The 23,183-nt window shown below is 37.7% G+C and overlaps 1 protein-coding gene across 2 annotated transcripts in view; it reads left to right on the top strand.

Annotated features, from left to right (window-relative positions):
- The window catches only part of GBE1 (1,4-alpha-glucan branching enzyme 1), a 167,290-nt gene that overhangs the window by 109,454 nt on the left and 34,653 nt on the right, over positions 1-23,183 (top strand). For both annotated transcript variants that reach the window (XM_055701156.1, XM_055701155.1), the window contains exon 12: positions 220-391. In XM_055701156.1, the coding sequence (XP_055557131.1) occupies positions 220-391 (172 nt within the window). The remainder of the gene's footprint in view (positions 1-219; positions 392-23,183) is intronic.

The following is a 23,183-nucleotide window of genomic DNA, read 5'->3' as shown; positions in this document are numbered from 1 at the left end:
AGGGTCACTGTGACCTGGTGATCAGTGGCGGTGGCAGGATGTTTTCTTTATGAACAGGGACTAGATTGTGCACATCGAGCCATATCCTTAACTCTTCAACAATCTCTCGAGTCCTCCCCTTACGACAGAGTGCCTGCTTTAAAAAAAAAAAAAAAAAAAGTTAAACACATCTAGTACACCCAAGAGTTCTCCTCATGTGTTTATTTGTAACTGTTACAGGCGCTTGTTGGTGATAAGACCTTGGCGTTTCGACTGATGGATGCAGAAATGTATACAAACATGAGTGTGCTCTCACCTCTTACTGCAGTTATTGATCGTGGAATACAGCTTCATAAAATGATTCGTCTCATTACTCATGCACTTGGAGGAGAGAGCTATCTGAACTTCATGGGTAAGTAATCTTAGGAATAAGTCTTTTATTTTCTCATCTACAGAATGCTTGGCAGGGAAATAAAACGATCCGACATCATCTTATATCCACTGTATTTATCACAATTCTGAAGTTTGGAGCGTAAATGCTTTTATAAGGATTTAGTACAAAAGGTAATATGCATTGTTTTTCTGTCTGTAAGATATATTATCAGACAAGAAAATAAAATCAGTGTGGTTCCTAAAAATGTGTTAAGCTCTAGTTCAGGTTACTCTGATTTACAACTCAGACTAGTATTTTAATTATTGTTCTGTGAGTTTTTTATGTGGTAAGCCTTGCCTTACACAGCTGGGTTGTCTTTCGTGTCTATTCTACTTTCCTAAATGTTTTAGGGTAACAGTGAATTTACTAAAGATAGCTCTTGCTTATTTCAGTTAGTAGTTGCCAGGAAGGAGTCTGGAATCAGTTGAATTGTATTGCCTTGTTTCTTATTGAATAACAGAGGCTTAATATAGTAGGCAAGGACAAATCATAAAGATCAAAGGCACATCCTGCTATGGAAGCATGGAAATAGTAAGAGTTAGCAATACTTTTTTGTTGTTTGTAAGTGGTAAAATACAGTTGTCGCATTGCTTCCTAAGTACTAGTGCTACAAGAACGTGTAATAGTTAAGCACATTTAATCCGCAAGTTACAGTTCCAAGCAGTCATCTTAAAAAGTTGAATCATGTTCTTGGTTTTATACAAAATGCTGAAGCTATTTATGCTTGATGCTTTTTACCATATTCATGTTCCTTAATTTCTTTTTAAATTAATCCTTACTTTATAGTAAAAACCATAAATCTGTAATGTGGTGTGACAAGTTCTGTATAGCAGTTGTGAAAGTCTCATGGGGAAAAAAAGGCTGAACATGTGCTGTAAGTGACCAGCTCAGTTTTCTGACAATGAAACACTTGAAAATTATATAAGTTCTGGCTTAATGCTGCTTTCAGCTTTTATTATTGAATAATTTGTATTATCAAGATGAAGGATTGTTGGATATATATTGCCTTTCTTCCATCATAGTATATTTAAAAATATATTTTTCTAATTAAACAACTGGCGAACATTGAAATGGACCATTGCCTTATTATTTAAGCATGTCTGTACTGATACATTTTCTTCCTTGGTATTAGAAGAACACTCAAAAAATACCATGTTTTGGGGTTTTCTTAATAAGAATTAAAGCAACTTCAGTACAGAACAAATCAATTCAGTATATGATATACTAGTAAAACTACTGTTTCCAAAAAAACGCAGAATTTTTCCCTGACAGTGAAGAAAAGTCAATAAAATAAATGTGAAGTGTGTAGCCAGGCACCAAAATGTGCAAGGTATGATGTAATCAAACTAGTGATACTACAATAGTTAAGGAAGCAAGTGTGTAAAAAATATGCCCCAAATTGACTTGGTAAGGTTAGAAAAATAACAGTAATCCAATGTGACGTGTTGATTTCAGTGTGTTAGTGCAGGTTGATTGAGCAATTAATATTGTGTATCCTTGGGTACTGCATATGTTTCAGTAACTACGTTATAGTTTGCTATATGTAAAAGGTGAAGAGATTGTAATAAATGTTGGAGGAGAAAACATACGCTCAGAATGCTTGCAGTCCGGTGTACTCAAAATGCATGTTGCAGCTTGCTGTCTATTTAAGTGAACACAGAGACAAACGAGTTCTTCAGCTGTCAGTTTTCAGTGAATGCTGAGGGGGAGGAAGGGAAGCCTCCTGTAGGGTGTGGGGAGGACTGGAAATCTGCTTTCACAGCACCTGGAGAAGGTATTCCAGGTGCCTCTGTGCTTCCCATGGTCCTTCCGTAAATATCTTGTATCTTCTTTTTCTGCAGATTAGAGACACCAAAGCAACACTCTGCTTTCTCAATGCTTTGCTCACCTTATGAAAAAAATTGTTTCTAAAAAATGTATTGGGAGTGGAAATCTGTCTTCCTGAATGTATGTTGAAATTTCTTTTGAAGATCTGGAGTAATGTTTAATTACACCTGTGTTGGAGTATCATTTGTACTCCATACATGCAAGCAGATTCCTGTTGAGAGAAGTTGTGCCCCACTGAACACCAAACACTGGTACTGGCTTTCTCCCATTTTCTCACTTTTCACAGGGGACCATTCTTTGCCCATCTTACAGGTGTCTATAAAAAAACACTGCAAAGATCCTGGAAGTTGTTCTTGGTTTTTGTGTTTCTGGATGTTTAATTTTCACTGAAGACTTTTATTTTCCTTCCCAATTGCTTATATCCTGGTATAGACAATCAATGATGTATACAAACAGAAATGTGAATGGGAAAGTTTTGTCATTTCAGTGAATTCATTCCCTTGTAACACAAACCGTTGGGAGCATTCTTTCCTCTGGTCTGTATGTCAGTTTTCTGTGCAGCTTTGCAAATAATCTCTTGGGCTCCATGTGCCCATCTGTCATGGAAGACTTAACCCAGAAAGGGGAGAACTCTGTATGCTTGGCCAAAAATGAGCATGACAATGATAAACATCCTGCTGTAGTGAATGAACACTCTGGAAGGCCAGTTTATTTAATAGCAATAGTAAAAAAAAAAGGTAGCAATTGTTTTGAAACTTGTGCTATGTCTAAATCCTCTGCTTTCAAAGCAGGTAGGGAGCAACAATTCTGATGTAGCTGTAGTTTGTTCAACCTGGCTTCTGTTTTAGATGGAGATTTTAATACTGAGTCTGGCCAGTACTGGTCAGAAGATGTTATATGACTTTAGGAAATCATAAAAATTACAAGTTCCTCTGCACAGTACTTTAGTAGGAGCACAGGGGTGATGCTTCATTCTTCCTCTACAGCTAAGCTTCTGTGAAGATGTTGATAATACACACAGATAATACACACTTGATTTTCTGAACTTATATGACGCTTAAAGAGAAAGCCCCAAGCATTCACAGTATGTGCCTGTATTAAATACTGGAAGTAATTTTTTTTTTTAATAGTAGGAAAACACCTTGTAGTTGTACTTATTTTTGTTTGCAATTGTGGTGATATTGAAATACAATATGTACCTGATATTACCTTAAAATCAGAAAATTACATGAAAAAATATTTGGAGACATAGATATTTTCCCTGTTTAATATGAGAATTTGAAGGCAAATTCAAAATAAGCTCCCTCTATCTGACTAAAAATCTTTATTGTCAATTTAACCCCCTACAAAGTAACAAAAAGGCTTAAGGTTTGAGTCTACTTCCTCAATTTCTAAACAAGGACTAACAGAAGCTGTTACAAGACTTCCAGAATACTACAGGAATCTTTTGATCTCACCTTGAAAATGAACTGACCACTATTGTTACCTACTAGACGATGTTTAACTTCAATGTAACTACTCTCACATATTTCTTGAAAATAATAGTTGAACTTAGCACTACAAAACTGTGCTGTGTTGACATACCTTCATTTTTCTTTGGCTTCATTTTCCATCCTGTCCTTGAAGAAAATCTGTAGACAGCTGTAATTGTTCCTTTCCTTCAAATGTTCTTTTTCTATTCTCATGCTTGTTACCTGCGCCCCGCACTTAGGGAAGCCATGCAGGACATGTGAAAGGTGTTCTTCAGTGAGCTTGTTTCCGTGTTCTCTCCGTACCTTGCAGGATACATCTGTTCGTCTATCTAGATTTAGACAAGTAAGGGTAGCTGCTTTCTTGCCTGAAATAGACATAAGATCCAGTCCAGGGGGCCTTAAATAGCATTTTAGGTCCTTGGGATTGATCCTTCATAGCAAAAACGTTTAGTGGTTTAGTAGAGTCTTGCTTTTCAGCTTGCTAACATTAGTTTTCTTGCTTTCTTCTTCATTTAAAATTGGCTTAAACTCCAATCCATTTATTGAAATGGAGATTAGTTCCTACATGAACCTCTAGCACTATTTTTCATGGCTTTTCTACAGTAAAACATGTCTTAATTAGGACTTCAGAGACCAAGTTTCATCCCCTGCAAAACAACTTGTTTTATATGTATAGTTAAGCTAGAAAGTGATTTGTAGTAACTAGCACATTTTTTTGCAATCACGACCATTGGCTGATGGTGTTACCATTTGCATTGACATTTACTTCTGTTTCACCAATACTGAATTTATCTTGTAAAGCTTTCTTTTCCTACTCGTTAGTTCACTTACACAGTAATTTATCTACTTTCTCTATGTTTAGGGGTTTTCTTGGCTGAACTAAACCAGTTTCTTGTCTAATGGTTAGGTATGATGAGACTTATTCTCTCTTTGGCCTTAAAAATAAGGCAAATTGGTATGCATCATCTATTCCTTTAAGTATTTTGGAGAGAGAAAGATAATTTTTCCATTCAATTATTTATTGTTAAACTAAAGGATTTTGTAACAAGGCTTTTGAAAATATGTTGACAAACAAAAGGAGTGGTGTTGATATGAGTAGCGCTAATATCAGGGTGGGAAATGTACATACAATTTACTTTTTAAATATTAGAAATGTGAAATAAAGATTATACAATATAATTTACAATACGAATGGGAATGTTACTTAAAACATTATCTGAAATACTACTTTTATTGCTACCTATTCTAGATAAAAAAGAAATTGAATCAAACCCAAGAATATTTAGCTTAAACCTAAGGGGCTTTTGTTTTCTTAGACATGTTGCAAGGCAATCACTTTGAAATTTTACAGTTGTTTTTTTTTCCTCTCCCCTGTACGCTTTCTTGTGCGTATTACTGCTGTGCACTGGTTACAGCATGACATTTTAGACCATTACCTCAAAGGCCCTGCAACAGCAAATGCTCTTTAAACTCTCTCTCTTCAGTCAACTCCTTTTGATAAACCAGCTTGAAGTGCGCACTTGGTAAGGGCTGTGGATTAGGATCTGTAATTTGAAGTCATCCTTCTTAATATGCTTACCTAGTATACCTGACAAATGTGCTTTCTGTGCTGCCAGTTCTACCATGCGCTTTAAATTCACGGCAGTCTGACAGAAACAATTACTTTCATTTTAAGGCAGAAAACAAGAAGGGTGTAGTCTGAAATCTTGCACATAGTTTGTCATAGATTTCCTGTCCTGTGGTGACAGACCACCTACAACTTTGTTGCATAGTACCCTGTATGCCCTCCGTCACAGCTTGGGACAGGCAGTGACAGAGGGAAGAATCCATATATATACATTAGGCTTCAGTAACTGGTTTGAGAGTCTAGTCTGTTCCAGAACATCTAGAGCTGCAAACTGTTAATATCTATTGTTCATTTAAACAGAGTTGATTGCAACACAGTTCATTTCTACACTTGCTCAAAACCCATTAGAGGGACTGGGAAAGACTGTCTTGTAATTTAGAAAACTGAACACACAACCCTGTCTAATCCTACCTTCTCTTCACAAATTTAAATATGTTCAACTAGAAATGTGTTCTGGGAATTGATTCTGCTTCCTCTTTGAGAGGGTAAAGAAGAAAGATCCACACGCATGTATGTAATTTAAAAATAAAATAGGCACTAGCACCAGTCTACATATGTGATGGTGGATCAGTGTCTACACTATGGCTTCTCAGGTCAGGAACCTTGAAACAGAAGCCTTCGTGGCCAACGGGATCCTCAGAACTGCACAAAAATCAAAGTTCCTCCAGATGTGTTCATGGATTGAAGTCCAGGCAGGATTTTCCGGGGCAGGAGAAAGAATTGTCTAAATTGCAGTAGCTGTTGTGTGTGGGTGCTCCTTTCTTCTTTCAGAGTTTCAGATGATGTTTCCTTGGTTTGTTCCTAAGTGTTAAGTCTGCGGGTATCAGATACTACAGTATTATAGGTGAAGTTGATTTGTATGTAATATATAAAGCCATTCTGACATTTTGTTTCAGTTACTAGGTGTTTTGTTTTAAAGAATGGGTAGTTTTCTAGTGATTTTTCTGTTACTGGTATAAAGAGACTGGATTTTTAAGCCTCAGTTAAATTGTTTTGGGAACTACAGATATTTTTATTATGCTAAGTACCATCATTTTACTATGGTGATGTTATTGAGACTTCTGCTAATGTCTTAGGCTTTGTTCATGACTCCGTCCATTGCCTTGCATCTTGTAGCATCTTTTGTCACCATGTGTAAGTGCATCCAACCTAGTCTACTGATACAATAGTTGGTGTGGTCTGAGGACTTGCTAAGGAATAATAAATGAAGTTGTAATATAAATATATTGAAGTTATGTTAGAAACGAGTTCCATTTCTGTCTGCATGACAGCCTTCATTTTTGCTTTATTGTTGTTTTGAAGAACAATCACACTAACAGGCCTCTATATATTATAACTTCATACTTTCAGCACAGGTTTTTGGAGGAGTTTCTATTTTCAAGCATTCAAAATTATAATTTATTGTAGAAATTATGACAGTCATATTCCTATGAAAAACCTTTTCCACATCTGGATTTTTAACTCTGTAGGGCATGGCTGTTATTTTATTCTTTCATAAATGTGTTTTTATCCATAGCTACTAAATGCAAAAACACTTTTCAGTAAACTATAATTAAACCGTATACAGATGGCATTAGTTTTAATTAGCTGTCTTTTATGGAAAAAACAACCCCAACAAATCTCAATAGTCAAAGAAAAATATGAAGACTACAATATTTTGGATTAATTATATTTTGTTTCCAGTTTCTTCACCTTGAATTCAAATAAACTTAAAATCAAAAGGTTTACCTCACTTTCAGACTCCTTTGCTTTTTCAATTCAGTATGTAAGCAACATAAAAAGCATCTTAAAAATGTATCTCAAATTTACTGGGAGTTGTGCATATAAATGCACATATTTGTACATAATAAACTGTTTTGGTTATTCTTCAGGTGTCCAAAATTAAGAATTTGGTAGAGGAGAGAACATTATTGACTGTTAGTATGAACGTGTGATCATTTTCTATAAATTTGATACTATATTGAAAATTGATCTTGTGTGTGTATATATACACACACATATATATGTATGCATCTGAAAATGTGTGGCCAGCAGGACCAGGGCAGGGACCGTCCCCCTGTGCTGGGCACTGGTGAGGCCGCACCTGGGATCCTGTGTTCAGCTTTGGGCCCCTCACTGCAGGAGGCACGTTGAGGCGCTGGAGCGTGTCCAGAGACGGGCAACGGAGCTGGGGAGGGGTCTGGAGCACAAGGCTGATGAGGAGCGGCTGAGGGAGCTGGGGGTGCTCAGCCTGGAGAGGAGCAGGCTCAGGGGGGACCTTATCGCTCTCTGCAGCTGCCTGACAGGGGCTGTAGGCGGGGGGGGTCGGTCTCTTCTCCCAGGTAACAAGGGACTGGACAAGAGAAAATGGCTTCAAGTTGCAGCAGGGGAGGTTTAGATTGGATGTTAGGGAAAATGTCTTCACTAGAAGGGTGGTGAAGCATTGGAAGGGGCTGCCCAGGGAAGTGTGGAATCACCATCCCTGGAATGTGTTCAAAAAAATGTGTGGGTGCTGTACTTAGAGGGACATGGTTTACTGATGGAGTTGGCAATCCTGTGTTAACAGGTGGACTTGATGATCTCAAAGGTCTTTTCTAACCTAAATTCTGTGATGCTATATGAAAAGGTTTCTATAAAGATTCATTAAATGTGTAAGCAATTAAGTGTAGTCACACTTTCTATGCTGTGGAGAACTTGGATTCAGACAAAATGCTTCAAATGTTTTCTCTTTATATAGTCATGAAGTGCTTTAAAATATTACGTATTGTAATTATTCTAAAAATTTTACAAAGCTAGGTTTATCCTATGGACTCTGTTAACGATTAGTGCTTTAGAAGAGCCTTGACATTGTCAGGTACGTAAAAATGTCTTTGTGATTGTTTTGTTATAATGCCTCTTCAGAGAAAAAAAAGATCTATCTGGTCCCCTTTTCTGAGTAGAAAGCACTTTTGGGGATGTGTATGTGTTTTTCTTATGGTCACATGAAGATATGGTCCATCACTGCATGTATTCAGAACAATAGATTAGCTATACTTATTATAGCTAACCTATAGCCTTATGCTTCCAAGACTTCTTGGTTGAAAGATGGTGCAAGACTATAAGGAAGACAACAATATTTTTTGGTTTTCCCGTAAATATTAAGTTGATCTGTAGGAAAGACTGGATTTTCAGTATCCAGGTAGCCACTCTAGATTACCAAAAACCATTAGCTGGCCTTTTTGAGAAAAACTAGTCTTGTTTGGGGTTTTTTTCCCTCTGTTGTGCTGCTTCAATAAATTCGTGTAATGACATGTAGTTTTCACACAGATCTTAGCTTCTGCCTTGTCACAAAGCAAAAGCGTAATGTTTATTTTCTAGTTTATCAACATCACTAATGACATGCTTAGCACAGGAGGCCACTCATCTCCTGAATGCTAGATGTCTACAGAAATGGTCAGCCTGATAAAAACTAAATCTGTGCAAGACCTTTGTGTGTAAGAGCAGGGGAAAGGGGTCAGCATGCCCCTTTGAAACAGTGGTAAACGTGTTCGTATGAAAGCTTTTGTCTTTTCTTTCCCTGCTGCTCACTGTACTTCATACAATTTCAATGCTGATAATTTATTAATACTCCTTTTGTTTTGAGTTACTTCTTTCTGAAACCCCCAATGCTGAAATGAAGCTACAGCCGCCTCTTACCACACCCAGCTCTGTTTCATTTCTACTTTTTTTTCAGTTAGTCTGTACTTGGTAATCTGGAAAGGGTTTAGTGATTGCATGGCCAAGAGAAAAATGGATCTATTTTGTCCAAAAACCATCTGCCAAAGAGGAAAAAAAATTCTTCCTGTTTATACTTTGTAGACTGGCTTTTAAAGTGAGAGAGAGGTGACCCAAACCGTGTTTCCCTTTACATCCCAATCAAGTAATTTAGCAACAGGAATCTCGTGAGCTGGTGTAAGAGCATGCATAAGAATCTGTTAATCAGCAACCCTACCACTGGCAATGCATTTTTCTTTCCCAGACTTGTTTCGGGCGATAGAGAGCCAAATAGAATTAAACCCCACACGTAATTCAGTAAGGAATTGTTGTTTTGAGACATGACTGAGCAGGTGACATTTTGTATTAGTAAAGTCTGAATAATAGATCCTTAGGCATACATTCCAATTTGGATTTTAATGTGCGCGGTTGTGGTAATTTGAAATGAGTTCATCTCAGTGGTGTCATTAATTCCCCAAATCAATGTAGTTTAAACTGAGATAATACTTTGTGATGACATTGGAATAAAAAGAAGATGTCTTTATGAGTTCAAGAACTTCCTATTTTCACAAGCCCTATTTATTAGCTTGAAATCTGCTCATTGTCTTAATTTTCTGAGGCCATCAAGCCAATGCTCACTCAGGAATTTACTAGAATAAGAATTTAAACAACATTGTAGTCGAATTTGCACTGATCTTCAAGAGATAATGTATTTTCTATGCAAATTTTCCTATGAAGTGGTAAAATCTGCAGAGTAAAGCACATTATAGCATCCTTTATAATAAAGTCAACCTGCCTTTCTTGGATGTCTTTTGAGATCTTCAGTTTGAAATTTACAACTGTGCAGGCTTCAAAAGTTACTAGAATTTATCACTGCAGGCATAGACTACGTGCTTTGGTTTGAAGTACGTTTCCGTTGTATTATAACCTTGTTGAGGTTTATAAAAAGAAGATCTGAAAGCACTCTAACCCGTTTGGTGTGCTTCCATATGTCAAGAGATTTAATGGAAAAATGCTTTTATATGGTAGCAGTCAGAGAGAGGTAGCTATGTGTTGGTGTTAGAGGGAGGAAACGCGTGCAAGGCAGAGGGCAGACCAGGAGAACGTGGGGGCGAAGGAGGCACGCAGTCAGGGTGGGATTGGAGTGGAGCTGCAGGCTCCATTAACCCAGGACAGTCGCTTTATCTTTCCCACTAAAAAGATGCATTCCTCTACATAATGCAGGGTGAATTATTTCTGTGAGCTCATGGAAATCGATAAAAATACAGTGAAAATGAGGTATTTTAGTGTTACTTCAGAGTTAAGTGTTACGAGGTTAATCTTGTGTATGAATATAGAGCTGATTTTAGTAAGTTGTCAAGAAGGGAGAGGAGGAATTTATGGTGGAATAAATTAGTAAGGGAGTTTAGGAAGAGGGTAGAATTAGTTTTGGCTGAAAAGAGAATTAATGTTTGGGGGGGTGTTCTTTTTCTTGTGAATAGTACATGTACCTCTTGAGTTGGTATGTCTTGCTGAATACAAAAGACTACGTCTTCATTTATTACGTAAAATTGCAGGGCTGGAGGAGTAGCAGGAGAAGTGACTAACATCTCAAGGAGAACCGAGGATTATTCACAAAGCCAAGAGTGCTGGTACGGTCTTTTCATGGCATCTGTTTATGGCCAGAAGCCTAGAACTTTTACTTGGTTGGGATAGTTATTCAGGTGTTTTTGTGAAATTCAGAGCAGATCCTGCAAGCAAGGTATTTCTATTGAATAGCTTCTTAAATAGCATTTTTTAGAGACATTATTTAAAAGCAATCTAGTAATCCACACCTAATTTGAGTCCATCCATTGATTATGAAACAGCTCCTTAAGCTCATATTTTATTTTTTTATTTTTAATTGAGCTAACCATTAACACAAAATACTGCAGGAAAGCTTAGATCATCTTTGTTTGTATTATAAATCAGTTCTTTGTGCAGCCTAAGCTCATAACCTTTATCTTCATAATGAAGAAATGTGCAGCCTTATTTCCAAATATCAATGCAAGAAAGGGAGATCTGAAGGAAAACATTAATCCATTTTAATGTACAATATTGGCAATATGCTTTCCACCATTTATCTTGTACTCCTTAAATTTGTGAAAAGTGCATACTTTGGGATTGTGATGTGTGCTTCTTACTAATTGATATGTATCATGAAGTAAAACCACCTTTTAAAAAAAAAAAATTCTTTTGCTGTAGATTTCTGTTTAGGTGTCTTTTGTGGATGTGTTCTCTCTAGGTCTGGGGGAGTGTGTGTATATGACCTTTTAAAAACAAACCAAAAAATTGGTTGAGGCTGAGCTTTTATGCTTATTTTTGTGATTGTTTTTTTAGTTTGTAAAGGATGCTACCATCTTAGAAAGTGAGGAATTGTGCATAATATTGCTTGAAGGGGAAAGTGCAGGAGGCTGAATTTAGATAGACTTCCATAACTCCAATTTTTTCTTTCATCTAAGCTAGCATAGTGAGGGTGCTAGCTCTTTATAAATAACAAAATACTGTGTAAATCTACAGTCTATTTTCAGTAAGTCTTCACTCATGTTACTGTGCTTTTTTCCTCCTTATGTTCTATTTAGCTGTACTTACGCAGCTTTTATGCAGACCTTTTTGAATATGTGAATAGTTCATTCTTTAAAGCCCTCTAATTTTTCAATATATTTTAAAATCTCATCTAGCTTTTCATTTCTTTCCTAATGATTCACACTTTTTATTTATCGTTTGGAGAAAAAGAAAAGATAACCTAGCAAATACTACTGAAGATATCCTATATGGCAATAGTGTATTTGAAATAGTAGGTTACCTTGTTTCTAAATTTTATCGCAATGTGGGCCTTACATATACTCACTCAGACCTTAACACGTGTCATACTTGCAAGTGTTTTGGCGCTACAGCACTGATTTCTGCCGATCAGAGAAATAAAGGATCTAGAACAAAGTAATGGAGGTGCTCTTTGGGGTTATTCTTATTCCTGCCTGGAGATGCTATTCAAAGGAGAAATTGGAAGTTTAGCCCAATCAATCTCTTCAAGTGAAGAGTGTATTTTTGTTTTAAGTTTGATTTTATTGCTGGCTTTGTCACAACAGTTGCTACCATCCTCCCCCTGGCAATTTAATCCTTAGTTTTAGAAGATATGCTATAAACTGTACCATGCCTTTTTATGTCAGATTTACTATGACTACTCAAAGCCCCTAAGTTGATAAGTATGCCAGAATTTTGACATATTAATTTCAGTAAATGTAAAGAAAACTTGTCTTATTTGTGCAGACTTCTCTAGTATGTGAAATTTGTTGTTCTGTTTGGGGTGGGGGGAGGTGTGTGAACAAAAATCCATAATGCTATACATTCATTATGATGCTGGTTGTGACTAGTCTTAGAAGTATAGTAAGCTATTTATTGATATGCTGCCTTCCTACTTATGGGAAAGAAGGGGGTATCTCGATCAAAATAATGAAGCAGGGAGTCTCTTAATTTAAAAGTCTTCATTTTCTGGAGTTTAACTACACATAATTGAAATTTTCAGAAAACCTGTGAAAGTCCCTTTTCCTATTTACTAGTTGCATTTATATTTTTAGGTCAGAAAGACTGTATTTTTAATTTTTAGTTTCCTGTGTGAAAGGCTATTGCTTGGTTTGTACCCTGCACACGAGAATCCAGGTCTAAATCCATTGCTTGGCTCTGAAAATGTAAATACAGGAAGAGACCTGTAGAAATAAATAAAATTTATCTTAAAGGAGCTGTCTACGCATTCTGTTCTCTCTAGTATCTATCTGATTTATGGTGTTTTCTGTTATATGAATATGTTAAAATACTGAGAGAGACCAGGCACTGCAGAACAAGGGACAGTAAACAGTGTGATGTGTGACAGAAGGGTTCTTCCTCAGTGCCTCACTGTAAATACAGGAACACTAGCACTGGAAGTATTTCTACAATAAATGTATTTTGAGAAAAGCCTGTAGAAAGCATTAGTGAGTATATTGTGTTTAGAAGTTGTAGCATATCTTTTCTTTTTGTAAGATTTGTTTGTTTGTGTTTTCCATCTCCCGTTTTATGAGGGTGATGCAAGCTGTATCTGAGATACCAAGAGTCTGGGCTCAGGGACATGAGAAATTTTTACTGGACTGATGTTACGGGCTCTGTCTCTCTCTTCCTCCCTCCCACTGTTCCGTGCAGTATCAGGCTTTCAAAGGATATGTTGTTTTCTTACAATAAAATGTGCCCATTAAGATCTAAATAACAAAGTAGTGAAATAAGTTACCAGCATAGTGTGGCTGTATAAAGGAATGAAATGGAATAAAAGAGAATGAGTAATGACATTGGCAAATAATTTTTCGCAGATAAAGATGTAATTGTACTTGTTTCAGAGTTATTTTCCTTTTTTTTTAAAGAAGATCTGTGCAAAGCTTTTATCACTTCAGCAAGATGAATGAAAAATCATTACTGAGAAATATTTCATATGTCCAATTCAAAATGTCTTTGTACAAGTAATCTCTAACGGTTTCTTGTCTCTGTTTTGTGTTTTGCTTTTTTCACTTTGAATTTCCGTACAGCATTGCTGGAGGGGGGAGAGGAGAAATCATCTTAGTGTTTGTACATATTTGGCTATCCTCAAACAGTTGTAACACAACACACTTTTGACATTGAAGCCGGCTTTCTCTTTTTTTTTTTTTCCCTTCCCCTGAAATCAAAGTTAGTTTTTTTCCTTTGACAGAGAATTTTTGTCTTAAAGGTACAAAAAGCATTATGTGCCTCCTAATACGGTTGCAATCCATTTTCCGCTTAGGCCCTAAGCAAGCTGTATCACTTCTTTATACAGTGCAATGACACCATGAAGTATAGTCCTTTGAACACGTACATATTTCAGTGACGTGGAATTCTATTTTGGGAAATAATGTTTTAAAGTAATTAATGAACACAGTATACAAAATAAATTCTAACAATTACATGAAACTTTGGAGTAGGGAAAAAGGAGCACTATGTACTAAAATATTTTAGTAAAAAATTGCTCAAGGAAAAAAATTGGAGGTGGCTGCTTAAATGAGATTGCTTATATTGTTTTTCACAGCTAGTTCAGAAGTATTTGTTTTAAAACCAGAAAAAGAAAATAAAATTTTATTATTTTTTTAAGCAGTTGTAATAGGATCTAGAATTTCTGCTCTGGTTCTCATTCAGTAGTGTCATTTTATTTTGTATCTATTAACTTCGTATCACAAGGACAACCTGAGACGGTTATGTCTTGAAAGGCTCCCAGCTTTGTTATGCCTTCAGCTGGTTCAAGTCTTAGGGCTAATTAAAATGTGTTTTTACTGTAGGATGAATACTGTCATGTTTGCATCTGTGTATGCAGCAAATTGTTGAATTTCAAAATCAGAAGGGATAACTGTGATCTGGAAAGAAAGAGCCGCCGTATAATGAAATGAAGAGAGATTATAGCTCACGGTGAAGCTCTGTTTCTTTGAAACAATGTCATGGGTTCATAGTGCAGACCATCGCCATAATGCCAAATGTCCCCCCCTTCCTCCTTCCCCTGGCTTATATACTCAGCATGACGTTCCTTGGTATGGAGTATCCCTTTGGCCAGTTCGGGTCAGCTGTCCTGGCTGTGTCCCCTCCCAGTTCCCCGTCCCCCCCAGCCCTCTCCCTGGCAGGGCCTGAGAACCTGAGAAGTCCTTGACTCAGTATGAACATCACCCAGCACCAACCAACCCCATCCGTGTGCCATCAGCATTGCTCTCACACCACACCCAAAACACAGCCCTGCTCCGGCTACTGAGAAGAAAATTAACTCCGTCCCAGTCAAAACCAGGACGATAATGTATGGGCTGATGTGTATCTGGAGTTACGTATGTAATGTAGCAATCATCAGGAAGTGTTGGAGTGTTTTAGTGGGTCTGGGATTTCCTAGTTATTTGGACAATTCTATACTAAAACCTGAGTATTGGTAGGTGAAATACAAAACTGGCAGCAGCTCTGCTTGATGATACTCAGAGTACCTCTTAAAATCTCCTAAAAGACATATTATTGGAGGGCAGATGGCCAAAATCTTTCCTCTGGTCTTTGTGTGCAGTAAGAATGGTTACCTGAAGGGAGTGGAATCGTGCCATTTAAGCCAGTGCATCTTGTGGATCTTCTGATGTCTCTTAAAGCTGTTCCTTTGAGGCATGCCCTATTCAGAAATCCAAGGGGAGGGGGATGTGAAAGGGTAACGAAACATGCAGAAAGGACATTTTCTGCTGCAACTGATTTTTCAAAGAATGTGGTAACCTTCAGTTACAGTCTGTTTTGTATGTTTCCCTATTATTTTTTAAAATTTTAACAAACATCTTGTTTTAAGCTTGTTCTCTCAATATTGCAAGATGCATCTGTTTTGGTGTTTTTTTCCTGTCTCCCCACATGCAAACAAAAAATACCACGAAGGCCTCACTGGGCAATTACTCTCTGATCTTACAGATTTTGGAGGCTATTTTATAAATCACTTGCTACTCATAGCAAAGGTGCCATCACTACGGATTCTCTAATTCCGGTCTTTATTTGAGGAGCAGTTTTCTTTCAAAGCTATTGCCTGATGGACTTTATCTAAACCTGCTAAGTGTTTTTTCTTCTTTCCTCTGTTTTCTCTTGCCCTGTATTGTTTTTCTCCTTTCAGCCATGTCTCAGTTGTGTCGACGCTGCTTTAACGTACAGGTGAGTCAAGACTATCTTGTACACCCGTAAATCAAGCCCATCCATTCATCAGGATACTCTTTACCATCTGCCCTAGCCTTCGCATTAACTGCACTTTCCACGTGCACATCCGTACTGACAGCACCGTCCTCCATTACTCAAACAGGGACATGCTTCATGAAGTTACGAAGTCTGCACAGTGCCAAAACCATTCTAATCAGGGGTTTTATTTCATAGTCTAAAAGCATGGCATCAGAAGTTCTTGCTGTCTGATGTAATTAATTGTAGATTAGTATTAGAAAGCAATGCTCTTCAGAGACTGGTTCTTAATTATAGCCTGTCTTTATGCTATGTACTGTTCTGGTGTTGTAAACAGTCATAAAAGTATTTTAAAAATATGCAAGCATTATGTTGCTATTATATTTTAATTTTCCTTTTTTGTTGTTTTTTGTTCATTATACGCTGAGATGTGAATAACGATGGTTAGGGGATGAGGATTGAGATGTTTAAAATCAAATTTTGTAACACTTCCAGCCATATAAAATGTGTATGCATAACGTCCACGTGAAGCAATTGCAAAGCCATGCTGAATTTTAAGAGCTAACGTAGCAAGTGTTCCAAGACTAAGTACTTTGTGGAAGCAGCACATCTCAATGATTTTAAATGAATTCTGATCTTTAACATCATGCAGGTGCAGTCACCCTCCATCCGACAGACACATTAGATCTTTCAAAAAGTTCAGAATATTTCTTTGAAAACTGTGTCAGACTTGGTCCCTGTTCCAGTGAGAGGGAGAGAGAACGCCAGGGCAATTACTGCCTTGAACAGGTCAGAATGAGATCATCGGAAGGTTTTGCTTATTAATACGTACCTTTTGTGCACCTTCATTAGTAGGTCTCATTTACGGACAGGCAAGGCATTTCAGTTTGCATCGTACTGTTTCTGTTCTGTGACTGAACAGCTGACCTGACTGATAGTCTTAAATAGTTCAGTCAATCATTAGGCAGATGTGACTCTTCTTAAAACCTGGCCCTTTTGTGGCATGGCAAAGTACCAGAGGCCCTGACTATTGATCTCTAACAGTTCTTTCTCAAAAAACAAATGTGTAAGCTTCAACATTCATTTCAACATAGGAAAAAAACCAAATAAAAAACCAAACCAAAAACCAAAAACAACCCAACCCAACAGTATAGCTAACCTTGCCTTAGGTGTCCTGGTTATGATTGACTGTAATGAGCAGAGATCTTGCAACAGATTATGCTGTCACTATACTGGCACTTTGGAACTATGCTAAGACTAATAAACATCACTTAGAAAAATTGATTTCAAGTGTCCTGGTAGAGTCTTAAATAAACCAGGCACCTTCTTTCATTTTTTTAATATTCTTACATAAGAAAAAAAAACCCCACAAAAAAAACCCACAACCCAACAAATCTCAAAAAAAACCCCACCCAACAAATCCAACAAAAACTATCAACAAACTAACGAAAACAATTAACAAGTTGGGGGAAAGAAGACTGAAACAATGAATAGGTGAAGTAGGTAAATTGATGGGGGATGTTGTTTGGATATACACAATAATTATGTTTATACCAACATAAATATTTGTGAACCACTGAGGATACTGCTTTTGAAACATACTCTGCAAAGCCGCAGTTTTGTTCTTTGGAATATCGATACATTTCAAAGCTAGTTTTCTTTCCAAATTAAGATGAAAAGGCAAGGTTTTGTGAGATGAGAGATCAGGAAATTATTTCCACTTGATAGAGTTTGAACTGTTCATAGAACTGTTTTCATCTATTTACTAGTAAGCAGCAGGAAAATGAATCGAAATGTACATGTACTGTTTAATTTGGCATCGTGCAAATGAGAATTTGAAATTCTTGAGGCTTCTCCTTTCCTCCTCAGGTTGTTCAAAATATGCTTGGCACAAGGAGGTTTTGGCAGGCTTGTGCTTTCCTAGCGTAAGTAGTTAGTTTTGACTCCAGTTAGTATCATTCTTCTTTAACCACTTCAGTCTGTTGTCTGATTAACAAGAATCTGTCTGCACTACTGTTAGATGGGGTTTTTTTTCCAACAGCAATGTGTTTTCACTTGAGTGACTAAATAAAAATTCCTTCTGAAACTTCAGCAAATCGTACGGAAGCACTGTGTTGGTGTGAGTGGAAATGCCGAAAAAAGTAGCACATCGTACTGTGACGTGTTCTGATTTGGGGTTGGTGTTTTGCTTTGCCTTTAAATGGAGTTAGAAAACATTGAACTGACATGTGCTGGCTAGCAACCAGACACAGATCTCATCACTCTTTGCAAAGATACTACCTTATGCGGGGTTACTCTGCTGTTTGGTGCTGGAAGTGAGACTAGGGGTTGTAAATGAGAGCAACATCACTCTTGGTGACATGTTGCAGTTTTGTGGGTCAACAGTTGTGCTTGGAGAACTGGCCGCAGTTTCTGCTGGTTGCCGCAGGCAGCCCAAGTGAGCCAGCCTGGACTTCTGGGGGGGTTGCTTATCTCCTCACAAGGTAGCATGGAGCAGCTGATAAGCAATATCGTAAAGCTGTAGGAGGCAGTGGCTGCTGGCTCGGACCTTCAACTGGATTTTTGCCTCCCAGTCCCTGTGAGTGGCAGGGTAGTCCAACCTCGACTAGCCCTGAGCTCAGTAAGGGCCTCTGCCACTCCTCATGCAGCATCTCGGCTTTTTTATAAAATAATGGCTTTCCAGTTTCTGCTGGGTCTGATTAACTTGTTGCTTTCTCCTTTCTTCAAACTCTGCTGTTGGGTTGACTAAATCCAGTCATGCTACCTATCAACTGGTAAACTGAAGCGTACATACCTGGAGTATATTTTGGACCCATTTACCTCTTGCAGCTCATGCGGCCTATGCTGTCTGAAAATGGTTGAGTATGAGCCGTTCAGAGCAGCAGTATGAGGCATGTATGTGATTTTACTTGTTGCCCACACTCAGAGTCCTTTGTCTACACCAGGGGTCCTCAAACTACGGCCCACGAGCTGAATACAGCCCCCCAGGGTCCTCAATCCGGCCCCTGGGATTTACAGACCCCGCTGGGGGTTGCGGGGGGAAACCAAGCAGCCGCAGATGACTCCCTGCCACTTCATCCGCGCGCCGTCCCCTGTTTAAAAAGCTTGAGGACCCCTGGTCTACACATACAGCTCTCCTAATGAATCTTCTTTTCTCACGTATCACTTTAATAACTGTACAGGAAAGCACGTTGGTTGACCAACATATACTGTCTCAGGACTGTGTTACTATTAGCAAAATAGAGGATTCTCAAAGTGTGGGTCTTGTATTTATGTTTTCTCCAGCATGTTTGAATTTTACAGATTGCTAATATTTCATTCATCCCACAGCAGTAGTCCTGAAGCAAAGGGGATAGTTGGCCAGTCTTTTTCAGTGTCAATAGTTGGCTTTATTTTCATCTGCTGTGTACTGAAAAAAAAAAAAAAGGGGGACCAAAAAAATGGCAACAACCCTCCCCCCAACACACAAACAAACCAACAAAAAAGCTAAAACCAAACCAACCTGATCTAACCTTAAATCCTCAGTGCATGATTATTTAGCATCAGCCTTGTAGATTCCTTTGCTGCAAGGTAGAAGTACAATAAAAATTTAAATGTTTTCCTCCTAAGCAGTAGAACTGAAGAAACAGTAGAAGGAAAATACACTGTGCTGAATGGTAAGAATGCTGGATTTTGCCAGGGCTATGTTTTTTTTTCATCAGCTCACTGAGGCAAGTCTGTTTACTGAAACAAATTATTTTGAGAGAATGCTGTAAAAGAAACCTGACTTTGAAACATTTGCAACTCTTCTCATTTTGGAGGGTTTTTCACATTCTGAAATGTTGTTAGTATGCAATTCTGGGTCATAACATTAGCCTTTCTTCTTAGCAGTGTGTTTGGATTTACTAGCCAAGTACTACATGCATTACATTGGAGATGTGATGTCAAATTCTTAATATTTAAAACACTCAAATGAAAGCTTTGAAAATAGGTCTGTATCTTGCTGATCTGTATTTTCTAAACAGTAAATAATTGAAAGATGCGATTATGTTCAAAAACTTTTGACGTATGTTGCCATAATGTTTAAATGCTGAGTTAGGAACCTGCAAGGATTTTAATGTAAAAAGTTTCTTACCAGATGTGATGCATAGCTTGTTTTGGAATCGTTTTACTGTTTTTTCGCACTTCAGTGTGCTGAAATTCTCTGCTAACATGAAGATTTTCTGCATAAATATTACAACTTTGTGTCAGATTTTGTACTCCTTTTATTTCTATAAATTGTTTTGAGATTAGGATACTGACTTTTACTTTCCGTGCCGGTTTCTCTGTTGGTTTTTGGGAAGTTTGTTTTTTTGCGGTGTTTTTTGGTTGGTTGGTTGGGGTTTTTTTGTCCAAGGACTCAGAGAAGGCCTTTGAAGTTTACAACATATCTTAGAGGCTAAACTATGTCCAAACGTAATTATAGAGGGGTTGCATTCACTCACAGCAGATCAGTTAATTTTACATTCATCAGAACTGAGCTGGACTGTAAAACCTGGGCTATTTAAGGACAGAACGTTTGTGTGCCAGTCAGCATGCCATGCCGAGATGTGCTGGCATCTATCACAAGTACATCAGATTCCTTTCTTGCTGTTTCTTCAGGAGCTCTGCACAACTTCCTAATTTATTCCATATCTCAGAGCAGTGTAGTGCTAGGACATGTCGTATGATACATTTCTGAAGGACCTGCTAAGGACCACACTCACAAACAGGCTTCTCTGACTCCAGGGTAAATTTATAAGTGAAGCAGATCTGTGTAGTAATAGGTATCAATGAGATGCAATCAGAAAATGTGAAAAGTCCCTCAAGTGAGGTCTGTCGCGATGCTGGTACCTTGGGTTTGAAGTGCAAAACATGTTTTCAACCTGGCTACCCTTGTATAAATCTAGAAAATATACATTTGAAAACAACAGTGGTAATCAGCCAGTATGAACTATTATCTCATATATCTTGCACTGACAGGTCGAGGGGTGAGTAGGCAGGCAGCACATCCAAAATGCTGAAAAACGCATGGATAGCATGGTCGCTGTGGCAGTGGAGTCTTTTATGGGGAGAATGTCACAAATGAAACATACCGGAATAGGACTAGCTGACGTGCAGTACACTTAGCTCTGAGGCTGTTTTTCTGCTTGATTTTACCATTTTTCTGTTTTTTTTCCAAATAATTTTTAAGCAAACATCCTTGCATACCTAAGGTATGGCTCGAGTTAGATATTGGTTGCACCTAAGAATTCAGATGTTGTGTAGAAGTGTTTAGAAACAGACTATTTGATTATATTTTTAATATAAGTTTTAATTATACATATTTATTATGTATACATACATTTGTATATATGTAAGCTCACAGTGGTGAGACGTTACAGTAATAGGTTGTTTTGAAACAGTGCACAGTCCTGCAGAATACTCCTTGCAGCTTGCAAATTCACAAATGACTTCTGTAACATTCAGAATAAAAATATAACTGTTTCCTTAGATACATTGAAGCATATCTGGTTTGTGAACTTAGAAATACTTCGGATTTTCTTTTTTCTTTGTTTTGTTTTTACATCAAAGGAGTCTAACATCGGCAGCCACAGTCTTGAGAACTGAGCACGTCAGAGGTAAGTCTCTGGACTCTTAACTGTGCCACAGTGCCCAGGTACTACTTACTTCAGCTGCTGTACTGGCTGTTTGGGGTTCTCTGTCTCTTGCAGGAAAGGGTGTTGTAGCTAGCAGTACGATGCTGTGCCTTCTCAGAGACTTCTACAATAACCACATCGCATTTTGAAAATATCTTGGAGTGCCCAAGCCCACTGAAAACAATGGCATATGGAAAATGTATAAAATTGTGAAGGTCTTGAAGATGATTTTTAAAACAAATGGTTTTTAGGAAATTTATAAATACATTCTCGGCATGATAGGGATGAGCTAGCCTCAGGTTGAGGGCAGGAGGAAGCTTTACATGAGCTTATCACTTACGAGTGGTACTGATTCTAGGAGGAATCTGGAACATACTTGTTGGAGAACAATAGGTCAGAAAAGGTTCAGAGCTGGATCCAGAAGTATTCTCTCATGGCTGATTTGAACTGTTTCAGGAAGGCAAGACTTTGGTGTTTTGGGGTTTTTTTCTTCTTTGGCATAAGGATGACAAGCCTGATTTGTGGACAGCGGAACGAGTTCCCAGTCAGTGCCTTATCTACCTTTTTGTTTCCTTGTTACATCAATTCTGTGTATGAACTGTATTTTATGTAGATGCAAATATTTGTTGTACGTGTAATAATGTATATAAAATAAAGGAGACAGTTTCCCAGAATACATGTTATAAGAGTTGCAGGTGGACTCTGTGGACATTTGAATAGTGTCTGAAGACAAGAGAGCTTATGTTCTCTGTGCATCATTTTTACCTTTTTTGAGGATTGCGTGAGTAGGCTGTCTGCAGTCAGGCTAGTAGGGGTAAGGTGGGTATCTGTGCATGTGCAAAAAAATTAATCGTACAATGTTAACTACTAAGTTATCTTTTTGGATATGACTTATGCAAGCATACTTTGCTACTTCTTTGTCTTTCCCCCACCCCAGATAAGACTGTTGAATTTAAACACTGTCATCCTAGTGTTCTACTTTGTCTTTCACTACTGCCCACTTCTCCATCCTTATGTCTCTTTTCCTTCAAAGGACTTCTCCACAGCCTGCATGGCTTCTCACAATCCATCTTCTTTGTTGACTTTTTATGCTAGACTGTACTGTGTACTACTTTTTTCTTTTTTTTTTTTTTTCTCCTTATTTTTCTTTTTACTTGTTTTGTTTTATTTCCAGGAGCATTTTGCTCCTTCTCTCACAAAACGACCTTTTTTTCCCTGTCACCACCTTACCAAATGGTAAGTTGCCAGTTCTATGGAACAAGACTCATGTATTTTCCTTTCTGTTTATTTGCTTGAAATAGTTGTCTAGAACTGGGTGAAGGGATACTGCTGTGTTAATATTTGTTTGTGAAAGTATAAAGCTTTCTTTTCTTTGGAAGTGTTATAACATTTTGGAAGTTGAAGGTGTCTCTGTTGGTATATGTGACTGTCACTTTGTTAATATTTATATATTGAAGAGCCCTGACATCTGTCACTTTAAAAAGTTTTCTGTTTTGAATAAATGAGAAATTTAACAACTCCTTTTATATTCAGCTGGCATGAGAAGATTGCAAGAACATCTGACATACTACAGTCTTGCAAAAAGTTGTCTTCCCAGACATCTTTGCTGTTTGCCATCTATTGTAGTCCTCCCTGTAGTGCCATTAAGTTTCTGCTGAAAGCTCAGCCTCCAAAGGCAACCTGGTAGCTTTTTGTTGGTTTTTTGTTCTTTGGTTTTTGTTTTTTTTTTTTAATTTATGAGCTGCTTTTTTAATTAGTCCAAATGTTAATTTCAA

The sequence above is a fragment of the Falco cherrug genome, chromosome 2, assembly GCF_023634085.1.
Source record: "Falco cherrug isolate bFalChe1 chromosome 2, bFalChe1.pri, whole genome shotgun sequence".
Lineage (NCBI taxonomy): Eukaryota > Metazoa > Chordata > Aves > Falconiformes > Falconidae > Falco > Falco cherrug.
The sequence above is the reverse complement of the archived record's forward strand: the minus strand, read 5'-3'. Positions and strand labels throughout refer to the sequence as shown.